Here is a 16,989-nt window from a genome sequence, read left to right as displayed (position 1 = left end):
TCCTTATTTTCTTTCAGTGAGCTATCCAAAACTGAAAAGATATTTCAAATCATGATTGTCAAAGCAGTTTTAGACAATCAAAATCTGCAAAAATGTCCAAAAATGTTTGGAATTCAAAAGTTCTTACCTAAAAATCATTCCATCTTCTAAGCCACTTATAAACACACGTTTTTTTTCTTCCCAACAGCAGCCAATACCTTTATTTATGACAGCATTAAAGTCAGTGGAAGAGTAAGAATGTGGTTGATGCAGTTCCTTAGTTTTAGTGTTGTTCAAGGCTATTAGAGCAAATTTACTGCATTTATTCAAACAGTTTATTTGAGGGCAACCCTAATTCGTTTATCACTGCCATGAGTTAATAAGCTGCTTGAGCACAAGGGTCTCTGGGGTATTTCTTTGGCTGTTTACCAACCTACAAATGCATGGTCAAATACCACTTTAAGATGCAAATGGAAGTTTCTGAGGTAAAAGTTTATTATGTAATACATTTGTAAATGGCACTGAAAGAAAATGATAAAATACCCGAGTACATTACACATCTAGAGGGTGTCATTTCTTATTTCATCAGTGCGCAATAGGTTTTTGATTCTGGTAGTGGTTGCTAAGCGCCTACCAGGAAGTAGCCCAAAGGCCTTTTTTTTAACTGGTCTAGATGGCGGGTAAACTGTTTGTCATTCCACTTGTGGTAGGAACAGCATTTAGTATTATAATATTATAATTCCACCATTCTCCATGTGACATTTACTGTACAAATCAGCCAGAACGGTTTGCTTTTTGTACTTTTCATATCTCTAAAAACTAACTTTATGGGGGACATGAAGGAGTATTTTTGGCCATTCTTGCACATAACCTAAAACAGATTTTTTACTGTATTTTTTTATAGCGTTGCACAATAGCCAAAGCATACACAATCAAAAGAGAGAGAAAAACAACTATAAAATGAATAACTCATTCCCTTTCTTTACTGTCTTATACCAGGTTATGTGACAATGGGGGCGGTTCCCTCCGGACACTGGTCCCAGCAGTTTGCCACCCAGACGCCGCTGGCTTTTGGGGTGCAGTCCCCGCTTGGTCCGGTGGCCCAAGTACTCCCGGGCGGCCAACCTCTCATCTGGGGTCAGGCCAACATCTTCCCCGCCACCCAGCAACAATGGGCGGCCATGGCGGCCGGAGCCTTTCCCCCTGCAGCCTACCTCCCCGCTCAGCCCGTGGGCACACTGCCCGCCGCCATGTTCCAAGCGATCACCCCCGTCTCCACGCTCACGTCGGCCGGTGATAGCCAATCAGGCGCGGGCGCTGCAATTGCGTCTGCGTCATCGAGTCCGCAACATGAGGAGCAGGGGAAGAAGATGAGCAAGGAGATGTTCAAGGTACAACACTGCATTCAAATGATTGTATTTATACAAATATCCAATTCCTTAGAGTTCTCATAGTACTTTAAGATTATTCAAACACAAAAAATTACTCTGTCCCCATGTAAATCGGCCACTTGCTTGAAAAACTTCTGTTTATTTGTTTTTCAACTTATGAACACAAGATGCTTACCACTAGGATGTACCTGATAAAGTTGTTGTCCGTCTTTAAATTCTAACAAGGTCATTGTGTTTTATCTCAGGACTTTCAGCTGGCAAAACCGCCAGCGATGCCGTCAAAAAAGGGCGAGCAGCAGTCGGCCGTAGCGGGCACCTCGGAGGCATTTAGCTCTTATTTTAGCCGCGTCGGCACCGCCCAGGACACGGACGACTGTGATGACTTTGACATCTCCCAGATGAACCTGACGCCGGTCACCTCCACGACACCCTCCACTAACTCTCGTGAGTTGTAGTCCATACTTGAAAGTACTAGTTTGTTTCTTTGTTGAGTAAACTTCACGCAGATCTGTTTTTTTGCTGGCACCTTTGAACTTTTTAATCATATTTCTGTGCCATTTACGACAACATCCACATCAGTTTGAACTGGGAGCCAATGGAAACAATCATGGTTCATTGCCAGCCTTTCCCAGTTCAAATAGATTAGACTTATATAGCCATCATTGGCATTGAATAACTCCTGTGGAACAAATGGGAAGTAATGATATACTAATAATCAGCATCTAATCGACAGTTGATTAAAGATTTACAGATAATATTGACTTCAAAATGGTATGTACATACCATTTTTTTAGAGGTTTTTAGAAAAAATGTCTCCTATTTTGACTTTTTTATTGTTGTTTTTTATTTTTAAGTATTTAAATTTAAGGTATTTAGATTGACGGTTTAAAAGGGGGGAAACAGTAATCATTCTATTTTGTTTTTATTTTTCTGTTAAAAAAGGAAAAAGTGAATATTCCATGTATTTTTTTGCTTAAAAATAATACTCCAAAAAGATTAGTATTACGTGATTAATGGCTCTCAGTATTTGAAAGGTATTTTTTTTTGAAATCGCAATAGCAGTATTATTTTAAATACTACTTGATACAATACTATATGTTATTCACTTCAAGAATCCCCCTTGCCTAACTCCACTTTCCCCTCTCAGCCCCCACACCAGCTCCCCACCAGAGCTCGCCCTCCAAATCGCCCGCCTCGCACGTCAGCGATCCACCCACGGACGCCACTGACCCCCCCACCGACGACTCATTTGGGGAAACAGAGGGCAGCCCGAGCCGTAGCGGAGAGGAAGATGCTGTAAGTTTGACCAATGCTTCAGCCAATAGCAACAAAGAATAGTAGACAAGCAGGCTAACAAGTAATGAAAAAAAAAGGTTTTTGGTCTGGGAGATGTTTTCGTACTCATTTTTTTGTGGTGTAGAATCCAAAACTGTTCTCGCTTTTTCCTCTTGACTTGTTTCTGGTCCTGCACACAAATCTTACCATTTCATAGTTTTTTTTCCACCCAAAACAATGCATCCAGAAATGACCACTTGATCCAGAACCTCTGGTTTGTGACATCACAACCAGAATTAATGATGACAATTTAACCCTTTTGTTCTTTTTATCCTTTTTGCTTTGTTTTTTTGATGATTTTACCTTTTTTGGGCCGGTGCAATTTATGTTCCGAATAATACGTTATTATATTTTTGCACTGAATGTCTTTTTTTTAACTAAAATAACCACATATAAATACAGCATTTTTTAAAATTTCAGAACACTTTTGGATTCCACACCCCAAAAAAATGATTTAAAACTGCTGTCAGACCTGAAATAAAAATTCTATGATGCATCCTCACCTGGATGCTAATCACACGTTACTTTGTGAATATAACAATTTAATTATCATACATTGATTCAAATACATATTGATTGTTACATCACTGCTGCAGGATCCCAAATGAGCATTGCAGTTTCTCTGTTTGAGAGCATTAGTGTGATCCTTTTAGCCATCGATGACTATAAGCAAGAGTTACCGAGCTGTCATTAGCTTCCAGAATTACAAGCGTTAAAATCCGATGACTTTTCATCCGTGTAGTTAATATTTATTGTCCTCAGCGACTTCCTTTTTTACTCCACTCCAGAGTCACTGACCTTCTCTGGTGCTTTCTTACCCTTATGGCTTCTCTCTCCAAGTCCTTCCTCCTCCATTTTCCACCGCTCGCTCACCATGCGTGAAACATTCCTTTTTTTTTATGTCTCCAATCCACTCGTTTTAAGGCAGAATAAAAACTAAAAGATAGAAGGGAGAGAGACTGAAAGAGAGAGACTTTTTTTTTTTCAGACTGCAGCAAATGTCACCCAAGCCTGCCTGGCACAGGAGCTTTACAAAATAAAAGTGTACAACTGCGGCGTGATGAAAAGGTCGCCAAAATAAAGACAAGTGTGATTGAGTGAAGGTAGGAAAGAGAGAAAAACACAGCTTGTGCTTTTTGTCAAGCCAGGTGTGAAAAGCAGCAGGTCCTTGGAGGGAACACAATGCGGTTTTAGATGTGCGCGTGGGGGCGGGCGGGCGAGGGAATTTGCTCCTGTGTGATGCACTCGTTCGCCATGTTTGTTCGCAACCTGCTGTCAACACTTTATGACATGATGGAGTTGTCACCTGCTTTTGCAAGGATCCTCCCATTTAGCCAAAATTAATACATCAAATAGCTAATTGTAAAAAGACAGCTGCCAAATACGACAAATCTTTTGTCCTGTACTACACAAATCTTCACCAAATGGATTTTATATCAAATCTATGAGAAAAAAAACCCAATTTCTATCATATGATTGGATCAGAGCCATTCCTGAAAACAACTCAAAATATATACTACACTAGGTTGTGTCTTTTAACATCGTTTTAGCCTCTTATGCTCTATTGATTCCCTTTATTTCTATTTTTTTACTAACAAGCTGCTTTCTTTCTTATTTCTTGCCTATCTTTCCCTTTTCTCTCTGCAACCGTTTTTCCTTCCTCCTGCTGGTCTTTTTCACCCTTTGGCCGTGCGGTGGTAGGCTTGCATCTCTGAGTCCCCCTGCCCCAGTGAGCCAACAGGGCCAAGCCCAGACCGGGCCAGTCCAGAGCCTGGGAGCTAGAGAGCAACGGGGCACGGTAGGTAGAAGAAAACACTTCTGCCATTTTCTCCTCCTCCTCTTCATTTCCTTTTCTTTTTGTTATCTCATTTTCAAATGTTTCATTGGCTGTAATGTGAGAATGTATCATGGATGTCCATCTACCATGTATGATTGTGTGACCCTTGAAGTCAGCTTTTTGGGGTCATGCAGATCCCCAGACGAACACGTCTCACATTCTGACAGTGAGTAAAATGCCAGATAAGCAAGAAGACTTGACTGCTTTGTGTTTTGGCATATGTTTATTATATTTGGGTAAGCCATGTTGAGTCACAAAAGCAAAAATAAGCAATGGAAAACTGTTCATGCCCTGATTATGGAGGGTTGGTGGGGGTTTGGATGCCTAGATACTGTTATTCCACACATTTCAATATGAAAATACATTTAAAAAGCTTGCTTTTTGAACTGCATTTATTGGAAAATGTTTAAGTTGCAATTACAATTGTTCATTTTTTTTTTTAAATAATCCATTTTACTTTGCAGAACATGTAAAGCCCACATAGTGAGGGCCAACCTGGGATCAAAACCCAGAACTGTGATGCCGACGCGAGTCAAATTTTACACGTTTAGTTCTATTGCACATTTACAGCCGAAATTTCACAGCCAGAATAAAATAACCTGATTTAGATATGATCCAATTTGTGAATAATCTCCAAAATAATTGAGTTTGCTATGAAAATATTTGGGGTTTTTTTTTGGCTCCTCCTTTGCAAACAAAAGTTTGGCATTCTTCTATACTTGAAACCACGCTTTTTGTCACCCCATGGCTTCCAGACGCTACTCGCCAATGAGGCCAAGGCGACGTCCGCTTTTGTTTTTCATCCGCTAATTCTGCCCTGCCAAGATTAATGACCGCCTCCGCGTAATTGCCATTAATTACAAACCCCAGAAACCTCCTCCTTGATCCCGCCTCCACTCCCCCGCAATCAAGCTCTTCTCATTTTGCAAGAGTTTGAAAGCTGAAGGGCAGCGGGTGGACCAGAAGGGGGGGGTTTGGGGGAAGTGGGGATTTGGGGTTCCAGAAGGAAGGGGGGGCGACCGAGCGCTTGCTTTGGCCAGACGCTCTGAGCCCTTCTTGTGTAGGAGGCAGACGGCTTTGCTAGTGATGCTACTCCCATATGGTGTTTACTTGCTCAATCACATCCACTCACACGCAGCAGCTTATTAGGCCAATTTAGCCCTTGGACTAGCACACCTGTGATTGATACTGTGAGAAACTGGGCTACTATCATAGCCAAAAGTGTATCAGGGCGGAAAGTAGGGCTGTCAGAAACAATTATTTGGATAGTCAATTCATCTCCTATTTATTATTATTATTATTGTTATTGGGAGAATCATTTGCGGCAGGGCGACCCGGAGGCCGAGTAGTTACCGTGTCAGCCTCATGGTTCTGGGGTCAGGGTTGGATCCCAGGTACGTCTTCACTGGGTGGAGTTTTTATGTGGGCTTGCGTGGGTTTTCTCCCGGTATTCCGGTTTCCTTCCCACGAAACATGCATGTAGGCTGGTTGATAACTCTAAATTGCCCATAGGTATGAGTGAGTGCGATTGGCTGGCCACTAATTCAGGGATAGGATCCAGCACCCCCTGTGATCTTGGTGAGGATAAGTGGTACAGATAATGTATGAATGAATTTAAGACTGTACAGTGGAGGAAAGGCTAGCAGTTCTGAGATCAAGGGTTCCATTCCTGGTTGGTTCTGACCTTCCTGCGTGGAGTTTGCATATTCTGGGCTTGCTTGGGTTTTCTCTGAGTATTCTGATTTCCTTAATATTACTAAAACCATTCATGTAGGGTTGAACAGACTCTAAAATGTGATTGTGAGCGTAAATGGTTGTCTGTCTCCTGGTGCGCTGTGATTGGCTGGCCACCAATTCAGGGTTTTCCCCACCTGCTGCCTATCAGTTGGTTGGAATAGGTTCTAGCACCCTTGTGAGGGTAGGAGTAAAATAAAATGAATTACTTTCCAATATATACTGTTATATTTGCCTGTGATATTCTGATAGCAGAAAGTAGGCGCTGTCGCAAACGATTAGTTCAATTGTCCTTTTTTTTTCAATGGTGTCTTGAGCAAAATTAGATTGACAACAAAGATAATCATCTTGTCCATTGAGAAGTCCTGAAATCTAAAAATAGGGGGTTGGTTTGGTGAGGCGTCCAGTGAGAGTGAAATGACCCTCCGTCACGGTTAGCCGAACGATCTCATTTCACTCCTCTTGTTCAGGTCATGAGCCAATGACCCCCCCACTGCTACCCCCAAGCCCTCAATCTGTCTCAAACACCCGCTTGAGTATTTTATTAGGATCACGTTTTCAAAGCCCTCGGTGGTCGTTATAAATTTTCAGCATGGACTTCAAATGCTGTGATGGTTTTTTCTCCATTCTTATTATTGATTTAAGTATTCATTCATGTGTTTTCTAAAACTTTATTATCTCCTTCACTGCCATTGACAGCGGGAAACGTCTTTTTTATTTGAACTAGGAAAGACAGCCACCGATTTGCTGTTAAAAAACATAAAAATCCTCCATTTTTGTATCCTAGCCTGACATGATAACCCTGTTTTCCAAGCATGAATCAGTTTAAAAAACGAACTTTATAACTGAGGCTTAAAACTGTTTGAAAGTGGCATAAATAATAATAATAATTTTCAGGTTTTATCCTGAGGCGCCATCTGCTGCTTCATAAGGTAAAGGCTTGAACAGGAATTGCCTTTTAAGCTCCTAAATATGTTTTTTTAAATAAGGGTTTCACCTCTTAACATCATATCATTATAAAAATATAGTGGGCAAACAGTCAAAAGAATACAAAAATGTACATGTTGACTACACTTGCATTGACACAATCAACTATGGACATACATATTGTAACAATGTGAGCATTTCTTCTCAGTCCACATCAACCATACGGACATTTCTCCATTGTTTGTGTCTTTTTTTATGTTTTCAGGAGATGAATTTCGTACCCTCAAATTTGCAAATGTGTCCCTTCAGTTAAATGATAGTACTTTGTCTATTTTTTTTTTAATCTTAGAAAGCGAAGGACCCTCTGTACGCTCGCATCAACAAAGGGAAGAAATAGAGTCCCGGACCAGCACTGAGAAACCTGGAGGAGGGAGAGCCTCGCATCGCACCCCCCCTCCCTGCCCTAACCCAACTTGATTGTATGTGTGCGTTTTTTGACTGACTGCAGGCAGGCCAACTGATGCCCCTGACCACAAATGGACTCCCCTTCCCCAATTGGCCTTCCTCCTCCTCCATCTTTGCCGTCCGGGTGGACTCGGTTGGCGGAGGCCCGTCGTCGCTTTGAATCGGCTGCAGAAACAAACTCTCTGGGAGCTACTCACTCGCCAACCAGACACACACACTCACACACACACACACACACTTACACGTGCACACACACAAACACGCACACACACATGAATACAACTGGCCCGAGCCGTCTTCTGGCAGACTGATTTCACAGGATCAGATCAACTGTGAAGGGACGCTCATGATCTATAGTTTTTTCTTTTTTTTTTTTGTACAATACTAACGATCGGAAGAAGTAACAAAGAGTAAAGTGAAAGAAAATATTACGATTTCTTTGGGTTGGGGGGGTATTATTTTGTAATTCAGTCAATCTACAGTGTGGGGTTGAACTCTGGGGAGGGCGCTGTAGAGTGGCTTTCAAGGCATTATGGATGAATCGCCATTTTGTAAATAAACTCCAGCCACCGTCAGCACTGCGTCGGATGCCTGCGCCATCAAATAGGGAGGCGTCCACTTATGCAAATTTTAAAATCTGCGCCATAGTTACGAGCATTTGCTAGCCATTTTTTTAGCACCTGCAACAGCAGCCACTCGTTCCCCCCTGCGGATACACTAACGATGAATTCTCCATTTAGCATTTTATTCAATTTTCGAGAAAATGTCTCCAATTGGCATTTTTGCTATTAATAATTTGTGAATTAAAAACAGTAATGTGAATGGACAGAGGGAAAAAAAACAGTTAACGTGAAATTGGATTGACGTTTTTACCTTAAAAGGATGCAAAAAAAAAATCAATAATTTGAACAGAAGTTGGCCATTGAGCAGCCAATTTCTATTTTTTTAATAATTGGAACATTTTGCTGTCACGCCAGAAAAAAATAAGGTCGAAATGGAAAAAAAATATCTTTAAAGTTGTAACAACTTTGATGATAAAACTTAATACTGAATTTTTTTTTATTCTGCCGTGACCACAATAAATAATCTCCAAAAATGCGCAGTTAATTGCTGCGTTTTTGCTTTTCATTTAAATTGTTCTTTAGCAAAAAAAATGCTTCTGAAGAAAGAGATGGGAAACAAAAGATAAAGTTCCCCTGCATCCATTTTACATCTTCATGTGACGTCTCTCTGTTTTATGGCCAGAGTCTTCCTCACCTCACTCCTATGGGACCTTGCTGAAGATGATGATGATGATTAACAAGCTCTTCTAGAGCTCGACTTACACAAAAAAAAGTAAACGGAAACATTTCTAGATTTTACCTCAACTAACAGTTTCTTAATGTAAATGACATTATTTTTATCTTTATGAATATATGGCATTCTACAGTGGGGTTTTTAGATGACCTTTTTTTATTTCTGTTTGGATTCTCTTAATTTCCATGTGCCAACCATGTATTACTGTTCCAAATAAACAAATCCCGATGATGTTCCTTGTGGGCTATCATTTGTTAAAAAAAAAATTCTCCCATCACTTTATTCAATCATTTCTGCATGCCAATGTGATAATGTTTTTTTTTTTTTACCTAGGTCTACATTGTCTTCTGTGTCTGTGTCTGTCTTGCTACTGCAACCATGAAATTTCCCAAATACAGGATGAAATAAAGTTCAAATCTCATTAGCTTGGTCCCTTGTGAAGCTGAGCAGGTAAGGAAAATGAATGAGTGAATAATGAAATTGCACGTGTCATTTGAGTTGTTTATTTTTTTTAAATATAGTTTTCTATCTACGGTATGTAGGATACTTATTAAACATTACACCACATTGAGCAAATCACAAATCTATTACGTAGGACATTCTTAACTCAACATTTAGAAGTTCTGGGTGTGGTGACTACAACAAGAAACACAACTACAACAATGCTGTTTCAACAACTGGACTATGTTATATGAACAAGTCCTGGTTTGAACCACATAGTGGAATGAAGTTTTTTTTTCAGTTTTGATCTATTTAATATTTTCTAGGAATGTATTTGATATACAGTTGCATTGAAAGTATTGAGTGTGAGAGCAAAAGAAAATATTTTGCATCTTCAGGAGTAATACTTAGTTTTTTATGTATATTCTTTAATCAATGTGTTTTTCTCATTCAGATACATATTAATAAATGCATTGAAATGTTTGTGCATGACGTATTAATGTTATATGTATACAACTGTATTGTTTACTGATTGGGATTTGGTCATTTTGTGTTTATTTTATTTCGTAATTATTGATTATTTAAAGAAATTCTTGGCCACGGGCCAATTTTCTTTTTGGGTGGAAGGTTAAAATGCAAAGACAAAAAAGTTGTCATATTGAGTGCCTGATGTTCCTTAGAGATGTCAAACAATAATCCCGAAAGCGTTTTTGTGTGGCAGCTACATCATGTACTCTATGACAGTTGTTATATTATAACAAAGTTGCCCTCATTCTTGAATGTTGCCCCATTTCTATTTGTCTGACATCTTTCCCAAACAAAATTAAGAACAAAAAGAAAAAATGAACCCAAAATGAGTTGTTAATATTCCTCCACACATCTAATACACGTGTCGTCTTTCCTTTATTTCATTTAGTGAAATAACTCAACTTCCGCACCAGTGGCGAGGTTTTGTGACGGTGACTCACACCGGCCGGGTGACATTCCTCCAGGATGAAAAAAAAAAAAAACATCCAAACTCTTTCGAGAATCCGTCCTTAGGCAGACTTGTTGGACGGGAAAGGACTGTTTTGTGGCTGTCTTTCTACTTGGCTTCATTCCTCCACAAAGAACCATCTTCATTGCGTATGAAAGTAGTGTGAGAAGAAACTTCTTGTTTTGATTGCTGTGGTTTTAATTTTTATTTCATTTTCCATGTTTGGGCTGAACCTAAGATGACCGACCAACTTGTCTGACTTGAGGGGCATCAAAGCGTGATGGAGAAGGTACAATATTTCACAATATGTCCTCATCGCGACCTATTGAGGTCAACTTATACATGGGATAGTTTGTCACGTGGTTGTCGTGAGCTAAACTCCATTTCTGGCCTTTCTTGTAAGAATTATTTTTGAATTAAAAGGTATGTTGAAAAGGGTGTGTTGAAAGATTTTGAGGTATTTTGCTTTAAAATTATTGTGTTCCAAAATGGGGATTTTGAACAGTGGTGCGCGAAATGTAATTATTGTATTATTTTTAGGTCACAAAAGTTTTTATTACCAGTGTGTGAAATGGTAAAGATGGGTGGCATTGCTTCAGATCGGAGGGCGAGAGGGGGTGTGGCTTCAAAGGTTTGGTGATTATGGGGTCGTTTGCTGGAAAATAGGTGACCCTGAGTTTTGTTGCATTAAGGTTAAATGGTTAAGAATTAAAATCCAAAATTTTGAAAGATTTTGATGGGATGGCTTAAAAAAACAAAACCTAAATAAGTGAGCCTTTCTGTGGTCAGAGTTTATTCAGGAATTTTAATATCTTTACTGGTGTTGCACCACTGAACACTGAATCTTTAAGATGCCCTGCGATTGGCTGGGCACCAATTCAGGGTGTCCCCCTGCTTAGTATCGCTATTTAGTTGGGAAAGGCTCCTGCACCCCCTGCGACTCTTGTGAGGATAAGCAGTTTGGAAATTCGATGAATGAATGTTTTAAATCAGTTTCTGTTCAACTAAGACTATTTTGTCATCCAGAAACTAAGCACACCATTTATGTTTCAACTGTGGTTTATAAAAGAAATATATAAAGTATATTTTTATATAAAATGTTTTTCATGTGAACATTTTGGCCTAATACACAGCATTTTGTTCTGTGTAATGGATTGTTTAATATTACAGCTAGTGGGGAGACTCTAGCTTGTTAAGGGCTAAGAGTATCCAGCTGTGGTGCTGTCAATCAGCTGATATTGATTGCTGGACTGACTTTATAAGAGAGGCAGAGTTTGGACTCAGAAGCCTTTTGGCAGTATAGAGTTCCATAGCATCTGTGGATTGAATATTGGCGTTCTTACAGATTCTTGTCAAATCTACGCTGACTCTTGTGAGTTTTTTTTTAATACAGTTATTGACATCACCAGTGGGTCTCTGTAGTTTTGTATGTGTGATCAGATTGTCAAACCTTCACTTTGAGTGTCAAAACAAAAGCATTTAGGATTAAGTGCAGAATCCATGATTCACCACAATATATGCATAACTTATAGTTTTAACATTTGGTTACCACATCTCTCCTTTATGTTGTCCAGCTGTATTTGTCTTATCATTTTTTGATAAATATACTGCGGACTGTTTTTGGAGTTTTGTTGGATTTACAATATATTACAATTCACTTAAGACATCTGGTGTGTGAATGGTAATGATTGCTCATGCATCCATTGACTGCGACACTCATTCTTCCGCCCCTGCCAATCTAAATGGATTGATATTTTTGCCCTCATCGGCCTCCATTGAGTTAAATTCTGCGTAAATGCGATTGATCAATTCCACCACTCCCTGTCAAATTGGATTGGACATCTAGTGCTGTCAATTGTATCCTTTAAGTTAATGTAGATCTCTGATGGTGGTACTCCTAGAGGCAAAATGTTTGAGAACAACTGGTCAACACAAAAATTCCTCAAACCGGGGTCAAATCAGGTTGATATTTTGTGGTTCTCCTTTCACCAGGGCGCGACGATGGACTTCAATGCCTTGAAGGCAAAGTTCCAAGGGGAACAACTCCCGCTAATGAAGCCCAGGATGAAACCCACCCTCCCGGATAAACCTAAGCAGGTCCCGCCTCCCAACAGTCCTACACATTATCTTCCTGCAGGGGCACGCCCGTCCTTGCTCAGTACCATCAGCCAGAGTCTGGAGGGAAAAGCTATGGCCCCCAGGGTGGTCTTCAAGGATGATAAGGAGAGCAAGAAGCCGCTTATTAAGTCAACCTCCATAGGCAGGAGCGATGGGAAGATTAAGGCGAGAAATAGCAGACTGGCCAAAGGAAACAAAGAACCGTTGGATGAAAACTCCCTCTATCAAAAGCTGAAAAAAGACAAGAAGACCCCATCGGTGACCAGTGAGGATATGGTGCCTTCCTCACCTGTTCCCAATTCCCACTCCAAGAAAAAGGGATTTCGGGGGTTTAAATGGTCTACAAAGAGTCAGCAGGACAAGAATGCCGTCGATCCCATTTTGGACACGCCCACCCTGCATGAACTTGCGCTGGATCCACTCATCCCAATTCCTCCCGAATTTGATGACATGGAATATATTCCATCAGACAATTTATCCTCACCTGATTCTAATGTGTTTCCAGATTCAAACCCATCCCCCTTCTTCATTCCGGATATTCCAGCTCCTTACCTGTCATCACCTGAAACTTCACCAAAGACAGAAACTCCCACCCCTCCCATTTCCATACTTGATCGACAGGGTAAAATCAGCCTGGTGCAAACCCCACAGGACATCTACGAGAATGTCTCAATCCCTCCACTGGAAATCCCCCCTTCGGGGGGCATCAATATCGCAGAGATGCTTCAACCTCGGAACCGTGTAAAAGATCGCCCGTCTGTGTCGTCATCTCTCTCCGGTGACGGTTCTGCTTCAGCTCTCTCGTTCTTGGAGAGGGCAGAAGACATGAGCCAAGTGAAGAGGACGACCGCTGCCGACCAAAGGATCATCAACGCTCTGAAAAATGCTCACCGGAAGCCGAACCGCAGGTAAACAAGACGTGACACTATGTTAATGTATTCAATGCGTTCATCCTGAAAACTGACATTTTTATTATAGAACATCGGTATCCAGTACGCCGCCTCCAGAGGAGCTATCTGAACGCCCTAATGTCTTGCTCGTAGACCTCCCACCGGTCAACTACAACTCTGGGGCCGCCCGTGTTGATGGTATAGATCATGGTAAGTCCTTGCTGATCGTTTTTTTTCTGAGTTTTTGTGTGAGTTTGAGTAGAAAAATGACTTCTCCGAGGGTCATAATTACGAAGTTAACCCTATTGCGAGCTTCATTTATTATACAAGATGCAATTTATTGAGAAATGGAGGAGGGATGAGAAAATGAGTTTTAAATTGGAATGGATTAACAATTTCTGCAGCAAACTTAACTCATTAGCTGCCAAAAGCAACCCTTATTTAAATTCATTCATTTGCGGATTGAATGTCTAGTAGCACCAATGGCACTGAATGATGATCCTTCAATGTCAGTCCTCCCAGTTTAAATCAATTGGACATCCAAAAGATTAAAGCCACTGTTTACACTTCAGTCACCTGGCAACAACTTTCACAACACCTTTGGTTTCCTGGCAAATTAATTCCTGACACTCCCACAAGCTTTCCTGCAGGTTGTCCACGGCTAAGCTTCCTCTGAATGCATTCCATTCTCCGTGTTAATGAGTAAGACACCGCAGTCAGATGCCAAGCATTCTGAAGAGAGAACACCTTGGAATTTCTCAGCCTGTGAGATTAACGTGGTACAATCTACTGCTCGCAGGGCGACCGCAGTTGCTGATGGAGAGTTCCACTGAGGGAAGAGAGGAAGACATTCCAGAGCTACTGGATGTTCCGTCTCCACAGCCCAGGAATATCCTTCCCGACAGAGCCAATTTGGGGGTTCCCCCAGAGAAGCCTGCTAAACCTTCTGCAGTCAAAATCCCCAACTTCAACCCACCGACTCCTCCAATGCATCATAATGGTATGTTGTGTTTTTTTTCTCAAAAATTGTACTCAGTTCTACATATGTGGCAACCACGGCTGCCATCGTTTTTTTTTAAACTTTTTATTTATCAAGTTACCCGATAGCACTTTAATTTCTAATTACTATGTGGCTTTTCAGCAATGCAGGTGCCTTCCAAATTACCCGAGAAGAACTCTACCAGTGAATTTGGTGGTGGTGTATCCTCACAAGGGATGGCTTTGTCCCAACGGGGCAACGGGGAGCACAACTTTCCCGAAATTCCAGAAGGAATCAGCCATCCATCATCAAACAGCAATGGGATATCTCAGAGAGGCCCCAAAGGGGTGCCAGTGTTTGGCCAAGAACCATATCAGGCAAATGCCCACGTTCCTACTTCGTTGGAAGGTCCAGCAATGTCAGGGTAAGAGTCACAAATGAACCAATTTAAGAGGGCTGCTCTGGAGATTTTGTTTTGGATGATTCTTTTGAAGGCACAATACAATTGGAGTACACAACAGTGTCAACATGGGAAACAACCATGAGGATCTGTATTGGTCAGCCAAGAAGAAGCCAAAGACTGAAATAGGGAAGAAAAAGAAAAGACCTCTAAAGAGTAAGAAAACCCGCCAGACCCAAATCTTTTGTAATCTGTTTTAGAATGCAGGCTAATTGATAGATATCAAAGTTTCTTAAATACTTAATTGATTTATAATGAAATGACTGCATTGGCTCTGTTATCACAGATCCATATGCTGAAGCCCCCAAGGAATCTGTAAGTGGATTTGTTTCTAATAAGGTTCATCATCTGCCAGAAATTTGCAAAAGCTTGTTGACTGAAACAAGCCTTCTGCTTTTTTTTTTTTTTTTTTGTAGAATGAAGAACATGACAAGACAAGCTGGTTCAGAAAGTAAGGCTTCAATTTCATTTTTCGTGATTCTTTTTGTTAAATATTTGCGTTAGTTAATTTGGTTTTTTGTTTTAAATTAGTTTGCTAGATCATTTCATTGTGCTCTTTTTCAGATGATGAATTATTATTATTTAATGTTTAAATTTCATATTTGTTGTGTTATTTAAAAACAAACGGTAGAGTAGATGTATCTTTGTTTTCCTACTTTATTTAACGCTTTGATTTGATTTTACCTCATTCTTATGGATTTGTTTTTGGTCATTTTATATATGAAATTTATGTAGCAATGTAAATGATTGAATTATTGGATTTCTGCCTCATCTTTATAACTCTATCTAATCTCCTGCGGCCAATAGAAGTGACAAGAAAACCGCTGTGGTGGTTCCTGAGGGGCTTGACGAGAAAGAACTGAAAAAGCGAGAAAAGCAACGGCTGGAGAAAGAAAAGAAGGAACTGAAGGAAAAGCATGAGCGGGAGAAGAAGGAACAGAAGGAACGAGGAAAGCGGGAGAATGAGATCAAGAAAAAATTCAAAGTGCGTGCCAGACGACTCTAGTGCAACTGCTTTGAGCCCACTCGGTTTCAAAATGTCTTCATCATCCTTAGATCACCGGTAAAGAGGAGCCCATGTACCAAGCGACGGTCACCTTGACAGCTAAAGGCCGCAAGGACGACCTGTCCGTCCAGAGCGGCGACAACATCAGCATCATTCGCACAACTAACTGTCCCAAAGGAAAATGGCTTGCTCGGGACTCAGCCAACAACTGTGAGTTACTATTTTGCATTTTACTTTAGTGGAATGGGATTCTTTAGAGTATTTTTATTCCTCCTTAGACGGATATGTGGCAGTGGAACACGTGGAACTGGACATCAAGGAAATGCTGGAACTGGGAAAGAAAGTATCCGGCAGTCGTGTGGGCAGCCCGCAGGAAGGGGGTGTCACTAATGCAGGAAGTGGGTATGTATGAGGAAATCATGTAGATGATCATTTTTCAGTGCACGTATTGCACATTAGGGGGCTTCTGGGCTTTCCCAGTAGTCCCAAAATGCCCATTTAGCACTTTTATCTTACATGTAACCTTTAGTAAAGGGGTAATGGTACATTGAAGGGGAGAAAAAAGAATCTGGATTCCAAATAAATTATGGGAGATTGTAATGAAATTTATCATATGATACTCTAACATACAGTGGTATGTTTAGGGTGTCAGACCAGGTTGCAGTTATGTGGGAAAGAAAGATTTTTGGGTCATTTGACACGTCACTCTAAAATGGATTCATGTTTGATGACGAATATTTTCAGTAGGATCGCCGGGGTGCTAGAGGCTATCCCTGTACATCCTAACAATCATACCTAGTGATAATTTAGAGTGTTCAATCAGCCTACCATGCATGTTTTGGGCATATTGGAGTAAACAGGTTAAGGGAATATGTTAATTCAATGCAATAAACCTAGAATTATGGAGCAAAAATACTTGTTACCTGGTGCTATGAGTGGGACAAAACTTTAAAAGTTTGAACAGCACTGTTCAATAAAAAAAACTAAATAAAAAAAACAGGAGATGGCAATTTTTAGTGACTCTCCTTTTTGCCTTCTCAGGAATTTAAACCAATTTCAACAATCTACAGCCAGTTGTAAGTGTTTTCATCATTTTGCTGCAATTCAGATGGATTTGAGCCCCTTAAGTCACTAAGTTGAATTTTTGCAGTCTCT

At 40.5% G+C, this 16,989-nt stretch overlaps 2 protein-coding genes across 12 annotated transcripts in view; both read left to right on the top strand.

Moving 5' to 3' along the window:
- Positions 1–9,200, top strand: part of dab1a (DAB adaptor protein 1a) — a 156,165-nt gene extending 146,965 nt beyond the window's left edge. For 9 of the 11 annotated variants that reach the window (XM_077716932.1, XM_077716942.1, XM_077716939.1 and 6 more), the window contains 5 exons: positions 979–1,370; positions 1,616–1,814; positions 2,518–2,666; positions 4,407–4,503; positions 7,553–9,200. In XM_077716932.1, the coding sequence (XP_077573058.1) occupies positions 979–1,370; positions 1,616–1,814; positions 2,518–2,666; positions 4,407–4,487 (821 nt within the window). In that variant the 3' untranslated portion in view covers positions 4,488–4,503; positions 7,553–9,200. The remainder of the gene's footprint in view (positions 1–978; positions 1,371–1,615; positions 1,815–2,517; positions 2,667–4,406; positions 4,504–7,552) is intronic. The other 2 variants (XM_077716935.1, XM_077716934.1) reach the window with 1 other exon arrangement.
- Positions 9,201–10,465: 1,265 nt separating this feature from the next.
- Positions 10,466–16,984, top strand: LOC144196665 (uncharacterized). The gene is made up of 13 exons (XM_077717030.1): positions 10,466–10,530; positions 10,620–10,670; positions 12,374–13,407; positions 13,478–13,599; positions 14,189–14,389; positions 14,531–14,792; positions 14,863–14,984; positions 15,115–15,143; positions 15,245–15,279; positions 15,636–15,813; positions 15,885–16,044; positions 16,113–16,236; positions 16,876–16,984. The coding sequence occupies exons 2-13, from the start codon at positions 10,662–10,664 to the stop codon at positions 16,967–16,969; spliced, it is 2,370 nt and encodes a 789-aa protein (XP_077573156.1). The 5' UTR covers positions 10,466–10,530; positions 10,620–10,661; the 3' UTR covers positions 16,970–16,984.
- The last annotated feature ends 5 nt before the right edge of the window (positions 16,985–16,989 follow it).

The sequence above is a fragment of the Stigmatopora nigra genome, chromosome 5, assembly GCF_051989575.1.
Source record: "Stigmatopora nigra isolate UIUO_SnigA chromosome 5, RoL_Snig_1.1, whole genome shotgun sequence".
Lineage (NCBI taxonomy): Eukaryota > Metazoa > Chordata > Actinopteri > Syngnathiformes > Syngnathidae > Stigmatopora > Stigmatopora nigra.
The sequence above is the reverse complement of the archived record's forward strand: the minus strand, read 5'-3'. Positions and strand labels throughout refer to the sequence as shown.

What these genes read in the sequence shown, in the direction of transcription:
- LOC144196665 (XM_077717030.1), top strand. An exon ending in GAAGGTCCAGCAATGTCAGG is followed by an intron (nt 14,793 to 14,862) that starts GTAAGAGTCACA and finishes ATTCTTTTGAAG; the next exon opens with GCACAATACAATTGGAGTAC. An exon ending in CTGAAGCCCCCAAGGAATCT is followed by an intron (nt 15,144 to 15,244) that starts GTAAGTGGATTT and finishes TTTTTTTTGTAG; the next exon opens with AATGAAGAACATGACAAGAC.